Genomic DNA, 14,497 nt, shown 5'->3' on the forward strand with positions numbered 1-14,497 from the left:
TAATTGTTAATACTGATGCATCGGATAAATATTGGGCAGCTATATTAAAAACAGATTTAAATGAAATATGCAGATATTCAAGTGGAACTTTTAACCAAGTTGAAATAAATTATACTACTCATGAAAAAGAATTGTTAGCAATAATTAGAGGAATAAAAAAGTTTTCATTATTCCTTTTATCTAAAAAATTTATTGTTGAAATTGATAATTCTCAAATTGCAGGATTTATTGGAAATAAGTTACCTATGGAACCTCAATATAAAAGGTTACATAGATGGCAAGCATATTTATCATTCTACAATTTTGATATTATTCATATTAAAGGAATAAATAACTATCTTGCAGATTTTTTGAGCAGGAATATCGAATTTGGAGATGGATAATATCAAAAATTCATTAATAGACGTCAACAAACGAAAGAAAATTTCTCATGAAAGAATCAGAAGATATAAAAATTGGAATTGAGCAATTAGAGCAAATGGCAGAATCTATCCAACAAAATGTCAAATTGTTGGTGAAAATCTCTATTCTCATTCCAAATATACCAAAAAATTGAATGACAGAATTGTTGATATTACTTCACAATTCGCGTCATTAAATACCAAACAGGAAATACCAATTGATACAATCTCAAAAATACAAACAGGTACACAGCCAGGAAGCAGCAGTGGACCCAGCAATATCAAACGAGTCATAGCAAGTCCCCAGAAGGTGACTCTAAAAAATGGTGATGAACATACAAGAGTTAACAAAATCAAAACTGATGAAGATGTATCCCTTTATCATCAAAAGAAGAAGAATATAGATCATTTGCCAAAATTGTTTATGAATTGGGAGAAAATGAATCATCTTTTATTGTATCAGGAGATCATGTTTATCCCAGATTAATAATTACCAAAGATGCAAACCCTTTCATGGTTCAAATAGCGGTAGATTATGAATTTCTGGATTTGATCTATCCAGGAAAAGATTTAAAAGAAATTGAAAAATTTGATGATATATTCAGGGCAGAAGTTTCAAAATTTGCCCAAGGGAGATCGATTTATATCAAATTTTATTCAATAAGTCCCGAGGTTGATGGAATGATATACTATCCTGCTGAACATATTATCACAATTGGATATGTTGGCCGAGATTTTCAGATTGAAATTGGCCGAAATAATAAACCATTGCCTAAAATCAATAAATCATGGATAAAATCTCGAAGAGTTTTGGGGATGAAAGTTCTTTACAACATTGCAAAGAATTTATATGATAAAAAATTCAGATGCTTGTGTCAATATGAAGGATGGACACTCCTTACAAATAATGGAAAAGAAAAATCTATTATTTTGAAAGAATATATCCAGAAATTTGATACTCATCAAATTAATGGAAGTCCTACAATAATCCAAAAATCATGCAGATTGAGGGAGTGCTCCACATGCAGACAAGATTAAAAAGATTGATTTTTCAAAATAAAAGATGAATGGAGATAAATAAAACGGGACCTACCACTACCAAAGCATCTAGTCAGCTGCATATGGAGCCAAAGATGGAGAGGCAATAATAGAAGAAAAGATGCCCCTTTGATGAAAAAGCAAAAAATGCATGTGAAAATGTAGACCCCAAGAGGAAAAGAATAGAGAGGCATGTGAGCCTTTTTTCAAATTTTGATGTATGCAATGATGTAATAGATCAATAATAGTAAGTTTGAGTCATGTATAAATAGAGGACTTTGGGGAAAGAATGGATCATTTCGAATTAGAAACCATTCTTTTTCCTTAAGTTTTCTTCAAAACCATTTTTTTTAGAAATCCCTTGTATACAATAGAAATCTTGTATAAATCATTATAGAAATAAAATCCCAAGCTTTTGATATCAGAAAAATATGAGTTTCTAAACTTCCTATCCCATAGATTCTTGACAGATTGAAGAAGATAATCTCTTTCTTACTTTAACAAAGATAGAATTTTCTTTACTTAAGATCCTTATTCTTAATTCTAAGAAAAGATACAGTACGAGCAAGAAGCTGAAATAGCATAATTCCCATTGAGACAAAAAGGCCGTTTGAGGGAGTAGTTTGTAGATTCAGAGTTTGAAGGTCACTCGGTTCTAAGAATACAGATTTAAGATCAAAAGTAAGGTAAAATTATTGTCTTTGTTAAATTTAGAAAGAATTTTTCTAATATCTTGAAACAATCGTAGGGATTATTACTTATCATATTTGCCAAAACTTATCTAATCATGTTATTATTATTTATAAAACTTGTAAGGAATTATCTAAATGATGCCAGGCTATACAATTAAAGGATTAGATAATCTGCTTGAAAGACTATTAGAAAAAATAAAAAATATTTTTTCTCAACTAGAGACTATGGATATATCATCTAAGGAATATGATAATTTTAAAGAATTATATGACAATTATATTACAGAATATGCTAATTTAGTAGATCAAAGGATGGAACTATATATTAAAATTCGAAATGAGAGAAATAGAAGAATTTTGTAACTATCCCAATAAATTAGGATATTTTGTGCAAAATATGGCAAGTCAATTTCATTAAGGGTATTATAGACATTTTGGCAAGAATGAATAGTGATAGACCATTTAGAAAAATCCCCCGATATTCAAATACACATTTTCAGGGAAAAAATAAAAAATAAAAAATCACCATTATTCTCCTATCCAACGGAATAAACGTGCAAATTATGTTGTGAATGCACAATATTACGGTGAAATTAATCAATTTCAATTCTGTTGCACAAAATGGTACTCCCTTCCATTTTCGTTTAATTTCGTCACTAAAATAATTGCTCGTCTATTATCGAACTATAAATTAACTAAAATTGTATTGTAGAAAACCTTCAGAAACGAAACCACAGGCAAACTAAAAAATAACAGTATCATCTAAAGCAAAAGGAGCAAGAAAATTACAACTTTGTAAAATAACAAGCAATTATGTTTGGTGTACACCAAGTTCGACAGTTAAATATTTTTTCCTCCCCCAATCATTTTTGAATTATGCTAAGTGTACATTCTATGGGGTACATCTTCGTGTATGTTCCATTATATTTCAAAAAGTGTTAGGTGCGAAAGTGTTTGTTTTTTTTAACTGTCTAATCATGTATTACCACGTGACACAATGTAAAAAATGATGTAAACAATAATTTATATGTAGCATGATTGATCATTTTTTTACAACTAAACATGTTTCAAACATGATGTACGCTTTGAAATGTACAAATGACATTGCCCTAGTAACAAAACCCATACAGAAATAAAATGACGAGCAAAGAGTGGCCTCATGCAATTGTAATCCATTTAATTGAGCAAAAAACAAACCTTCCCACGATACCATTCTCTTGTCCGCTACCACACATCCCTCGTGATCCTACATCGATGTTAAGTTTGAGCTCATCAATTATCCCCTCCCCACTTGCTTCTCCCTCTCCCTACCCTCCAAGGGATAGGGAGGGTGACCCACCCAACAATATTTTCATTTTTTTTTTTTGGGCAAATTATTCAATCTCCAACCCTTAGTACTATTTAATTAGTTTGTCCTCTATACATAATTCCATCAACTATTTTTTGCCACCCCTCCGCACCCCCAATACTCAAGACTTTGACCCTGGAAACATCCTATTTATTTTCCCTCAAAGTCACCAACAACGTATATACTATTCTGAAGATCCTGGAGCATGTCCCGATCAGTGGCAAATCCAGAACCGAAACTCAGCTAGGGCAGACGATGAACGTTGATAATCGACAATCATCAACAATAATAGCGATGTCGTTTATTAATATTTAATTAAATAATATTAAAAATTCTTCAATATATAAGAAAATGCACTAAAACGTAAAAAATTCTACACATATGAAAATTTAATTCAATTAGTTTCTTTTTAATACTAAACATAAATTCCCAAATCACAAATCAAAAGTCATAAATGATAAATTATAACTCGTAATTCATAAAACATAAATTATTTATCATTTCTCTGTCATTTTGTCAATTAACTAATAAAACATAAATCATAGACTCGTAAGAAATTAAGAATCATAGCTCATAAATAATAAATAAGAAAGTGATTTATATTATTACTAATTAGTAATTATGCGAACTTGTGAAGGCAAAACCCAAAAAAAAAAAAAAAGAAAAAAAAAGGGAGAAGCAGCTCACTGATTTGAAGAGAAAGACGCGCTGCTGCCGATTGCACACAAACTTCTGTTGGCCAATCTTGGACTCTTGTTGCATATATTATATGGATTGGGCCTAGTTTTTTTTTTCTTTCAAAAAAAGGCCGACAACCACAAGCATGAGGCATCAGCCAAAAAAAGGAAATTTCCCAAACCTCGCCTTCTTCTTCTTCACCATTTGTCTGTGGTCTACCTCTGCAATTGCAACTGGTCTGATGCTTGACAAATACTCAAAGTTCCAGTAGAGTCCAGCACGTGCGATCGTGCCTCCTCGCTGGATGTTGGCTCCACCGCTAGTCACAACCCCAACCAGCCTTTCATCCTCCCAAGAACACCATATGAACCCAAGCCCTCCTAGAATCCTCGCAGAAGAACAAAGCGTGTAAGTTGCTCTCCAACTCATCGAATCGGAAGCATAAGCCATTTGATGTTGGAATTTGGTTTAAAGAAGACGAAATTTGGTGAAGTAAAACCTTGAAAAGTTAATTTTGTATCAATTTCAGCCAATTATTTGAACTTGATCTGATAGTCAAACTGTAGAAGTAAATAAACTAACTTGTTCAACTATTCGAGTAGATGATCGTAGTATATTTGAAATCTCAAAATTAATTTCGAATGAATGAGAAATTATAGTTCAAATTTGAAAGGAAAAAAAATGAGAAATTAGAGTCTGGCTGGGAATTAGAAGATCAATGACAACGATTGCTAGTGCATTGAAATGGATAAAAAAGGAAGCTCATGGAACTTCTTGGCACATCGAAGCCAAGAGAATTGCACTTGCATGCACTATATACCAGCTCTAAGCGGCAAGGAATTGGAAGACTTTAAAGACTTAAGGCCACATTCAGACAGTAACATTAAACAGATCAAAACAAATGTACAAAGTATCCACATGTTTTGATTCAATTTGGATCTCTTCATAAATAGTGCACACGTACACTACAAATTGTTCTTATGGATTGTTGCCAATTAAAAAATTGGAGATCATTTTTGACATAGAACAACATTAAAAAACTTCTTCTTGCCTACGTAACCCTAAAATTTCGGAAATATTTTTAATTGTGTTCATGTTTATCCCTTGAATTTTCACTTTTGCTTTGCAAAAAGTCGCCTAAGGCTTGTTATATTTGTGAAAGCTATTTGTTGGAGTGATCTCGAAAGCAATATCCAACCAATGGGGACAAACATCGTTTTTTGAAAAGAAAATTTTATACTTGATTTGAGCCTCTAATATTTCAGATTTTCACATATTCAATTTGTGTTTATTGATAGGGGTGAACACGATTCAATTTGGGAGATTTAAGATAAATTTTCAAACCAAACAATTTAAAGAGGTTTGGAATTTTTCCAAACCAAATCAAACAACTTCAATTTTTAAATCAAATCAAACCAATCCAAATCTTTATTTATTTTTATTTTTTTTGGGGGTCCTGTTAAAGAACACAATTTAACAAAGAAAGATTAATATATATCAAATAAGTCAAATCATAATATATTAGTCTAAAATTTCGCATTAAAACTTAAATTGCATCATTAAAAAATTACAAATCAAAGTTATATAATTTTAATGCAACAACATGATATAAATATTTTAAACTCTTAGTCAAATACTGATAGCATCCATCCGCAATTATAATATACAATTCATTCTCCTCGTAATATAAAAATATAGTACATTAATTTGTTGATTATAGTTAAATGATATAAAATAACTAATAACTAAAAATGAATAAAAAAATGTTCAAATACAATAATACCTAGCTACTATGACTTTTTGTGAATTATCCAATACTTCTACTCCATCCAAATATCAACGAACTACTTTAAGGGAACTCGACAATTATTAGAATAAAACAATTTTTGCTCAATTGTAATGGATGATCGATGAATTTAGTTGTATTGAGGGAAGACGGGGCTTGCTTCTTTCGAGAAACATGACCAAGTGTGCCCCATTTATTGGGTCGAGTACTTAAATTCGTTCGCAATTTCTGTCATCAAACCTCCCAAAATATTGCAACTTGTACATGATAGTTTGCTAATAAGAGCCTTTGTTTGAAACAAAGAAGTTCTTGAACTAATGAAAGATTGGGAAATTGTAAAATTTCCATTCTTACCAATGATACAAGAATAATGCTACTTGTACATAATGAAATTATATAATAATTTACATATAAATGATAAGTCAAAAAAGAGTGCAAAATATTTATTTATTATTTTTTATTCATGGTAAAACCTTGATAAATCAATGTTTGATAAATTAATAGTCTAGCTTAAATAATAAAATTCTTCGTTCCCCACTTCGACTAGTGTACTAAATTAATAACTTGGCTAAACGCATAAGATAATAAAATTTTTTTTTTTTTTGAAATCATTTAAGATCCAACGGATATATAAAAGGGAAAATTGTAGCCGACATACCAAACCCTTCGTTTATTAGCAGACTTTGCCCAAACCTTTCATTTGTACCACCGTGAGTACCAAACATTTAAAAAATGTGCAGCTCAAGTCAAAATTGACGGTTTCCGTCTGTTTGACCACAAAAACCGTCAGTTAACCCCAAAAATTAAAAATTTAATTATTTCTCCAAAATAAGGTAAGAGCATTTTGGATAAAACACATTTTTCCTATTAAATCAAAAATTAAAAATAATAATAAAATCAAAATCCATCCCCATCTCCTTCTTCCTCATATCAAAACCACTCCACCCAACCACTACATTCATCGCCGGCAGCCACCACTACCCACCGGCATCACCACCATTGCCCACCCAACAATGAGCCCAATTAACGCTAGGGTTTTAAAAAAATTCAAAGCAATTCACTTATCTATCTGCAACAGTCCAATTCCCATCCTCACTGCAATAATGTCACTCGATTCGGCCGTGTCGCCGCCATTGCATAAACATTCCCTGAAAGACACCGTACAGGAGGCCCAATTCTCCCATCGGGTCCTAATACACTCCATCCTTTCCCGAGCCAATGGCGGGTCTGGTCTTGCAGTCTAGACGGTCGGAATTGAGGGATGGGTGAAAATCGGTAGGGAGCAGAGGAAAGGCAATTTCGCATTTTTGGAAATTAATGATAGATCGTGCCTCTGGAACTTGTAGGTGATTGTCGATGTCGACGTTCATAAGTTGAGCGATTTGGTGCCTACTGGGACCTGTGTACATGTCAAGGGTGAGCTCAAGGTTCCTCCAAAGGTTGAGCTCATTGTTGTGTGGGCAGTGGTGGTGATGCCGGTAGGTAGTGGTGGCTACCAACAATAAATGTGATGATTGGGTGAAGTGATTTTTATTTGGGGAAGGAGGAGATGGGGATTGGTTGTTTTTTTTAATTATTATTATTTTTAATTTTTGATTTAATAGAAAAAATGTGTTTTATCGAAAATTCCCTTACCTTATTTTGGGAAAATAATTAAATTTTTAATTTTTGTCGTCAAACACAAGGAAACCGTCAATTTCGACTTGAGCTGCACATTCTTTAAAGGTTTGTACTTACTGTTACACAAATGAAATGTTTGGACAAAATCTACTAATAAATGAAAATTTTGATTCTTCGACTGCAATTTTTCCTATATAAAATATTAACTTTTTAAATTCATAAAAGTTCATGTTAATAATACAAATTAATAAATTTTTAACTCGACATTTTTTTTAATTCGCCTCTTTTTCAAAATATACATGTAAAATCTTTTGCTTTTCTTTACACGTATGTCAATGCTTCCTTTTTAATGTATGCATGTATGTACCTTTTGTATTCTCACGGATTAAATTTTGAATTTCACCACATTCAATATTAAAAATAAAAACAATCCTACATATATTATGATAATATATCATATAAGTTATATAATGATATATTGCTCTATAAATTAATAACAAAGAAAATCTCACTACTTTAGAGAAACTTTTGTCTTCCATGGCATTCATTTTAGGTCAAGAAGTTGACAGGTGATCCTAAAAACAACGGTTAAATGCTCGACAGTCCTAAAATTCGTTATGACGAAAGTTTAAATCTTAATTTAAGCTGATTAAATTTACTTTTTATCAACATATTTCATACAAATCACAACTTAAATTCAATTATTATTCATACATTTTGTATAATCCAAGGTATGAAAACATTTAAAGCAAAGTAAAATAAGAACAAAGAATTGAAGTGTCTTTTAAAACATAGATATAGAAACAACAAAAATAATATCCAGCCCCCGGTGGCAAGAGTTATAATGTCAATATGTTGAAATGGTGTTGCTACATCAGCCGATCAAACCTTTTTTCTTTTGAAAAGTAAAAAAAAATACGATTTGACCATTGATGTAGCAACGACTCATCAACAGTGAACAATAGTTATCTTGCTCACTAGAGACAAGAAATCAAACTCTGAAAGAACCAAACCTTCACAAACCTATTTGATTTCAGGTTTCTCTCTCGAGTCTCTTTCTTCCAGGAATACAAGAAGATTTCTAGAATAAAATCAACGGCGACATTTCTAAATTCTGACCAATCTTATATTTCACTATTCTTATTTCAAATCACATAACTCTTCACAAAACGAAATACCAGTAACATTCATCATCCACGACAAAAACAACTAATTCATCACACCACCACCACCACCAGCCAATGGAAATCATTGTCAAAACACAACCCAACAGGAATTACAGCCATAGCTAAGAGTTCGAGACTATCGATTACCTATATATTCCTTAACAAAGATGGACTAAAAAGAACACCACAACTTACTACCATCACTTGTAAGCAAGATGATCGGGTTGTCTAAGCACGCTCACCCCTAATCCGACGAGCTAGCTGGATATCCTTGGGCATGATTGTCACACGCTTGGCATGGATGGCACACAGGTTGGTGTCCTCAAATAGACCCACAAGGTAAGCCTCAGCAGCCTCCTGAAGTGCCAAAACAGCATGGCTCTGGAAACGCAGATCAGTCTGCAACCAAATGACAAGCAATCAACAAGAAGCCCTTTACACACAACCAGAACCCATTATTAGAACAATAAACTAAGCTTTATTCCATATAAATTTATGAATCCTTCTACACCATTCTGCCGTGTTCATTGCTAAATCTAACAGGATTAACAATTAGCTGAACAATGATCAAATAACAAGAACAACGTTCTTCATCACAATATCCCTTGAAATCCTGGGCAATTTCACGGACAAGCCTCTGGAATGGCAGCTTCCTGATCAAGAGCTCGGTACTCTTCTGGTACTTCCGGATTTCACTATCATAATGTCAATGATACTATAAATCAGCACGATTGGACACCGACCAACCATTATTCGACAATGTGAACAAAAATGTTAATGTAAATATCATATATACTCACCGAAGAGCAACAGTACCAGGACGGTAGCGGTGAGGCTTCTTCACACCACCAGTGGTCGGGGCAGACTTACGAGCAGCCTACATAAAACAGTTCAAGATATTACAACAGTGAAAGACGAAAACCTCACAAAAATATATTACGCGGATTAATTCATAAGCAGAAAGGGCAAAAAAAAAAAAAAAACCAATAAAAATTGAGAACCTTAGTAGCAAGTTGCTTCCTGGGAGCCTTTCCTCCAGTGGACTTACGAGCAGTTTGCTTTGTACGAGCCATCTGCACATTATCCCAATTACAGAATTTCATTAGAATCACATTCTTAAACTTTCACAAAGAAAAGGATCTTACACGGTTCGTTGGAAATTCCTAAATTAAGTTATATTTCAACCTATCCAGAATCAAAACCCACTTGCCACCTCATATTATAACTAAATCAATAAACGCATCCGAACACTAATTATCAAGAAATAAATAGAAGATTTTAAGAAATCAACCAATCATTTCTCATTAAAACCCTAGCATTTCGACAAAACACCGTAATTCTAACACAATCGGGACAATCCATCAAGGAAGCATGAACTTCGTGATAAAACGATAAAATCGAAAAGCTAAAACAAAACCCAAACCCAGAATTCAAACCCTAAGCACGTATAATTAACAAAATCGACATCAATCAAAACAAATAGAACAAACTTAACCCCAGATTTTCCTCAAGCGAGCACTAATTGCAAAATCAAGGTTTATAATATCATCATTAAAAACAACAATAGCTCACCTTGACCAGAATTCTCTCACAATCTCCTTCCTTGGAAAAATGAAAATCCCCATTCTTTCGAGGGTGGTTTATATATATAGGCGTTGATGGCGGTTACCATTAAGAGAAATCGACGGTGATGATTATAAGTACGAAATCCGACGGCTATAAAAACGTAAGTTGTGTTTGATGACGGCCAGGATTTGAAATTAATGGAATGACTCGGATCAAGATGCCTCATTAATCATTCTTTCCCATTGGGTAAAAAGATTAATTAGAATTAACGAGTTGAGACTAGTCGAGTCGAATCAATTTTGTAATTGATAATTAGAATTAAGGAGTCGAGATGATTCTAGTCGAGTTAGTTTTGTAATTGAAAATTGTTGTGGGGCCCAAGTTGGCAATTTTCTAATTTCTAATAAAAAGGGGTAGAAGGGTCTACTATTTATGCAATAGTAAATGAATTCAATTTTACTATTTATGATATCATTTTTTATTTTTCATTTTGTTTATGTCAAATAAATGTTCTTCCACACATCATCAAACTAGCATTAAAAAAATAATTATGTCAAACAAATGTTCTTCCAGATATCATACCACTAGCATTAAAAAATAATAATAATTTTAGTAAATATAAACTACCATGAGAAAAAAAAAACTTCGCACGTGAGCTTTGAAAAAAAAAACTCTCCGCACAGTGTGTAGAGATGACAAATCATGTGCGGAATAAAAAAGAAAGGAAAAAAACTCTCCGCATGGTGCGGAGAGTTCCAACTCTTTGTACAGTGTGAAATAAAAAAAAATTCTCTCTGCGCAGTGCGGAGAGATGGCATTTTGTGCGGATACTGTCCTCAAAAAGTACGAACTCTTCGTACAGCGCGGAGTAAAAAAACAAAAAAAAAACTTTGCACAGTGTGGAGAGTTGGCAAATTCTCTGTACAGTGCGAAGTTAAAAAAAATATCCGCACAGTAACTGCCACGTGCGTTGCACGAATATTGCATTTATCGTATTTTTATTAGTGTATGAATTTTAGTTTTTTTTGGAAAGTTTTTGAAACAATATCTAGAAAAAATTTCATGATATGAGAAAATAATTGTAAATTATTTTTACAATTGCATAACAGTATTGTGTCATTTAGAAAAAATATACTTGTATGTTTCATACTTGAATAAAAAATATACGAGATTATAAAAACTATTTTGCTTGTATTATTTGATAGTGTTGATATGATTGAATTGAATATGAAGATTATATTTCTAAATTTTGTGTAATTTAATATTCGAAAATTAAAAGATTGAGCACCATATTCATATGTATTTATATTTTGTGCTTCATATATATTTAATATTTATTTTATGCTTATGTTAAAAAAATAAAAATCTGAATTTTTTTTTGAAATTCGGTTTGGTAAGTAAATGTACCATATTCTACATTCTCGGTATTTAGAAGTGCAAAGAGCTCCGTTATTTGTAGATTATAATGAGATGAATAGTATTTTTTTGAAAAATGAGTGATTGAAAAGTTTTTGATTTTTGTGTAATATTATTTTATTAAAAATTGTGTGGTTAAAAGTAGGAGAGAAAGAAACTTAATTTAATGTAATGAAAAATAATGGGGCTTAAACGGGGGCACAGTTAGCTGAAATACGGTAGGCAGCATATACGATAAGTTGTAAATACGGTAGACAGCATATACGATAATGTGAAAATACGGTAAGTTGTTTACAAATACAGTAGGCTGCAAATACGATAGGCAGCATATACGGTAAGGTGCAAATACAGTTAGTTGTTTGCAAATACGGTAAGCTGCCTACAAATACAGTAAGCTGCATATATGGATTCATAATTTGCTATAAATGTATAAAATTTATTTAATAATGAATTTATTAAGTATTAAATGTTGTAATTCAATATTATTTCCTTTTTGATAATTGTAATTTCGAGAATTAAAAAAAAAAGTGGTTATGAAATCGTTAATTTTTAAATGTGTTTTTTTTTAAAGATAAAAATAATTTTTTTATGTTATTTATAAAAAAATTATTGTAATTTTATAGCGTAATAAAAAGATTTATTATGCATTTTTATTTTTTTGCATTTTGTGAATAATTTTGCTTATAGAAAAGACTCCGCAAAGTACGGAGAGATGACAAACTTTCTCTCCGCACAGTGTGAAGAGAAAAAAAAACTCTTTGGACTTTATCTGCAAGTTCCAAGATGTCTTTTCTCAAACAACTTTTGAGCAATACATTGAACACTTTAATTCCTGGCCTACAATCCGAAAGTATAATTTTATTGAAAATTTTATCCGCTTCTAATATTCAAGAGCTGTTATCAAGCAAGTGTAAAATATTGAATTTGGATGGTACCCTAGAGCCTCCATTTGTGAAAGCAATGTCATGGTACTATCAATATCCCTTTCTTTGCACAACTCACATATTATTTTATTTTATGAATCACGAGAAAGCTCTTTTTCGATACCATAAATATGATTTGCATGCTCAGAAATTGAGTTGTGACTAGAATTTAAAAAAGACATAATTGATTTTGAGTCGTATTTTTCGACTCTGTTTCGTTGTATATACGAAAAATTTACAGTCTTGAAATTTGACTTGTAATTAAAGAATTTGAAAACAACTCTCCGCACTGTGCAGAGAGTTTTTTTTCTCTATACCGTGCAGAGAGCTAGTTTGTCATCTCTTCGCATTGTGCGGAGAGTTTTTTTTACTCCGCATAGAGTTTGCCAACTCTCCACACATGGTTTAACTCTCTCTGCACTATGCAGAGATTTTTTTTTTCTCTCCGCACTATGTAGAGAGTTTTTTTCTCTCCGTATTGTGCGGAGAGTTTTGCTATGGTGCGAACCAACTTTTCGCATAGTGCGAAGAGTTTTTTTTTTGCTCTCCGTACTGTACGGAGAGTTGGTTTGTCATATCTCCGCACTGTGCAGGGAGTTTTTTTTACTTCGCACTATGCGGAGAGTTGCACATGGTTCAACTCTTTACGCACCTTTTTTTATTTTTACTCCGTACTGTGCGGAGAGTTTTTTTTTTCAATTTTACAATATTGAATTACATAAAATTTAGAAATATAATATTCATATTTAATTCAATCATATCAATACTATCAAAGAATACAAGTCAAATAGTTTACTTATTCAAGTATGAAATATACAAGCATATTTTTTCAAGATAACATACTGTTTTGCAATTTTAAAAATAATTTACAATTATTTTCTTATATCATAGAAATATTTTTAGATATTGTTTCAAAAATTTTCCAAAAAACCTAAAATTCATACACGAATAAAAATAAAATAAATACGAAATTCGTGCAACGCACGTGATAGCGACTAGTATAAATAATACTATCTAATACCGGTGATGATGAACATTAATCTATGTTTGAATTTTCAATCTAATTTAATATCATTAATGTTACGACAACTAATGTTAAATAATATTACTATTTTGTTTACAAAACTTAGATAGTCATCAATTTGGAAACATTGCAGATTAAGTTTTCACTACTAATTTGATTTCAATTATTTAAAATTAGAATTAACTTGTTTAGACAAGGTGAATTCTAGGGCAAAAAATAGGACGCCACCTATTGAAGGGGCGACTGTGTTCACCCTGACTGTCCAATAGGATTGTTAAAATTAATCTCTCAATTTTACAGGGCAATGGTCCTCGTGGACATTTATCATCCATTTTTTCCACTAGAATGACAACTAGCCAGTGACCTCATGAAAAGATGGAATGGTCAAATTTCAAGCCTTACCTAATAAAGGAAGCTTTCCACAATATGACATTTTTATTATTATTAAATACCATTAATAATTATTTTAATAAAATCATTATTTCACTTAATTTAATAAAACCATTTCTCACTCCGTTCCATAAAGACACTCTTATTTCTTTTTTCACACATATTAAGAAAATTTAATTAATATACTAAAAATAACGAATTTTACTATCATTTTTTATGATATACCTCTACATTAATGCAATCAATATTCAAGGTAATTAAATTATATTTGTTATAACAAAAATATATTAAATAGGAATATATTAGAAAATTAATATATTAAAAACACTCTCAAATAAAAAAACATGACTATAATTTGGGATATACGAAAAAGAAAAGAAAAATATGACTATTTTTATTGAACGAAAGGAGTATTATTTTTGGACAAAAAATAAAAAAAGGGGGTTGGG

At 31.6% G+C, this 14,497-nt stretch overlaps 1 protein-coding gene across 1 annotated transcript; it reads right to left on the bottom strand.

The window, feature by feature from the left end:
- Positions 1–8,650: 8,650 nt before the first annotated feature.
- Positions 8,651–10,399, bottom strand: LOC111397071 (histone H3.3). The gene is made up of 5 exons (XM_023023779.1): positions 10,302–10,399; positions 9,731–9,802; positions 9,530–9,606; positions 9,334–9,424; positions 8,651–9,128 (listed from the first exon to the last, which is right to left on the bottom strand). Exons 2-5 carry the CDS (start codon positions 9,800–9,802, stop codon positions 8,958–8,960), a joined length of 411 nt encoding a protein of 136 aa, XP_022879547.1. The 5' UTR covers positions 10,302–10,399; the 3' UTR covers positions 8,651–8,957.
- Positions 10,400–14,497: the final 4,098 nt, after the last annotated feature.

This window comes from Olea europaea, chromosome 7, assembly GCF_002742605.1.
Source record: "Olea europaea var. sylvestris chromosome 7, O_europaea_v1, whole genome shotgun sequence".
Lineage (NCBI taxonomy): Eukaryota > Viridiplantae > Streptophyta > Magnoliopsida > Lamiales > Oleaceae > Olea > Olea europaea.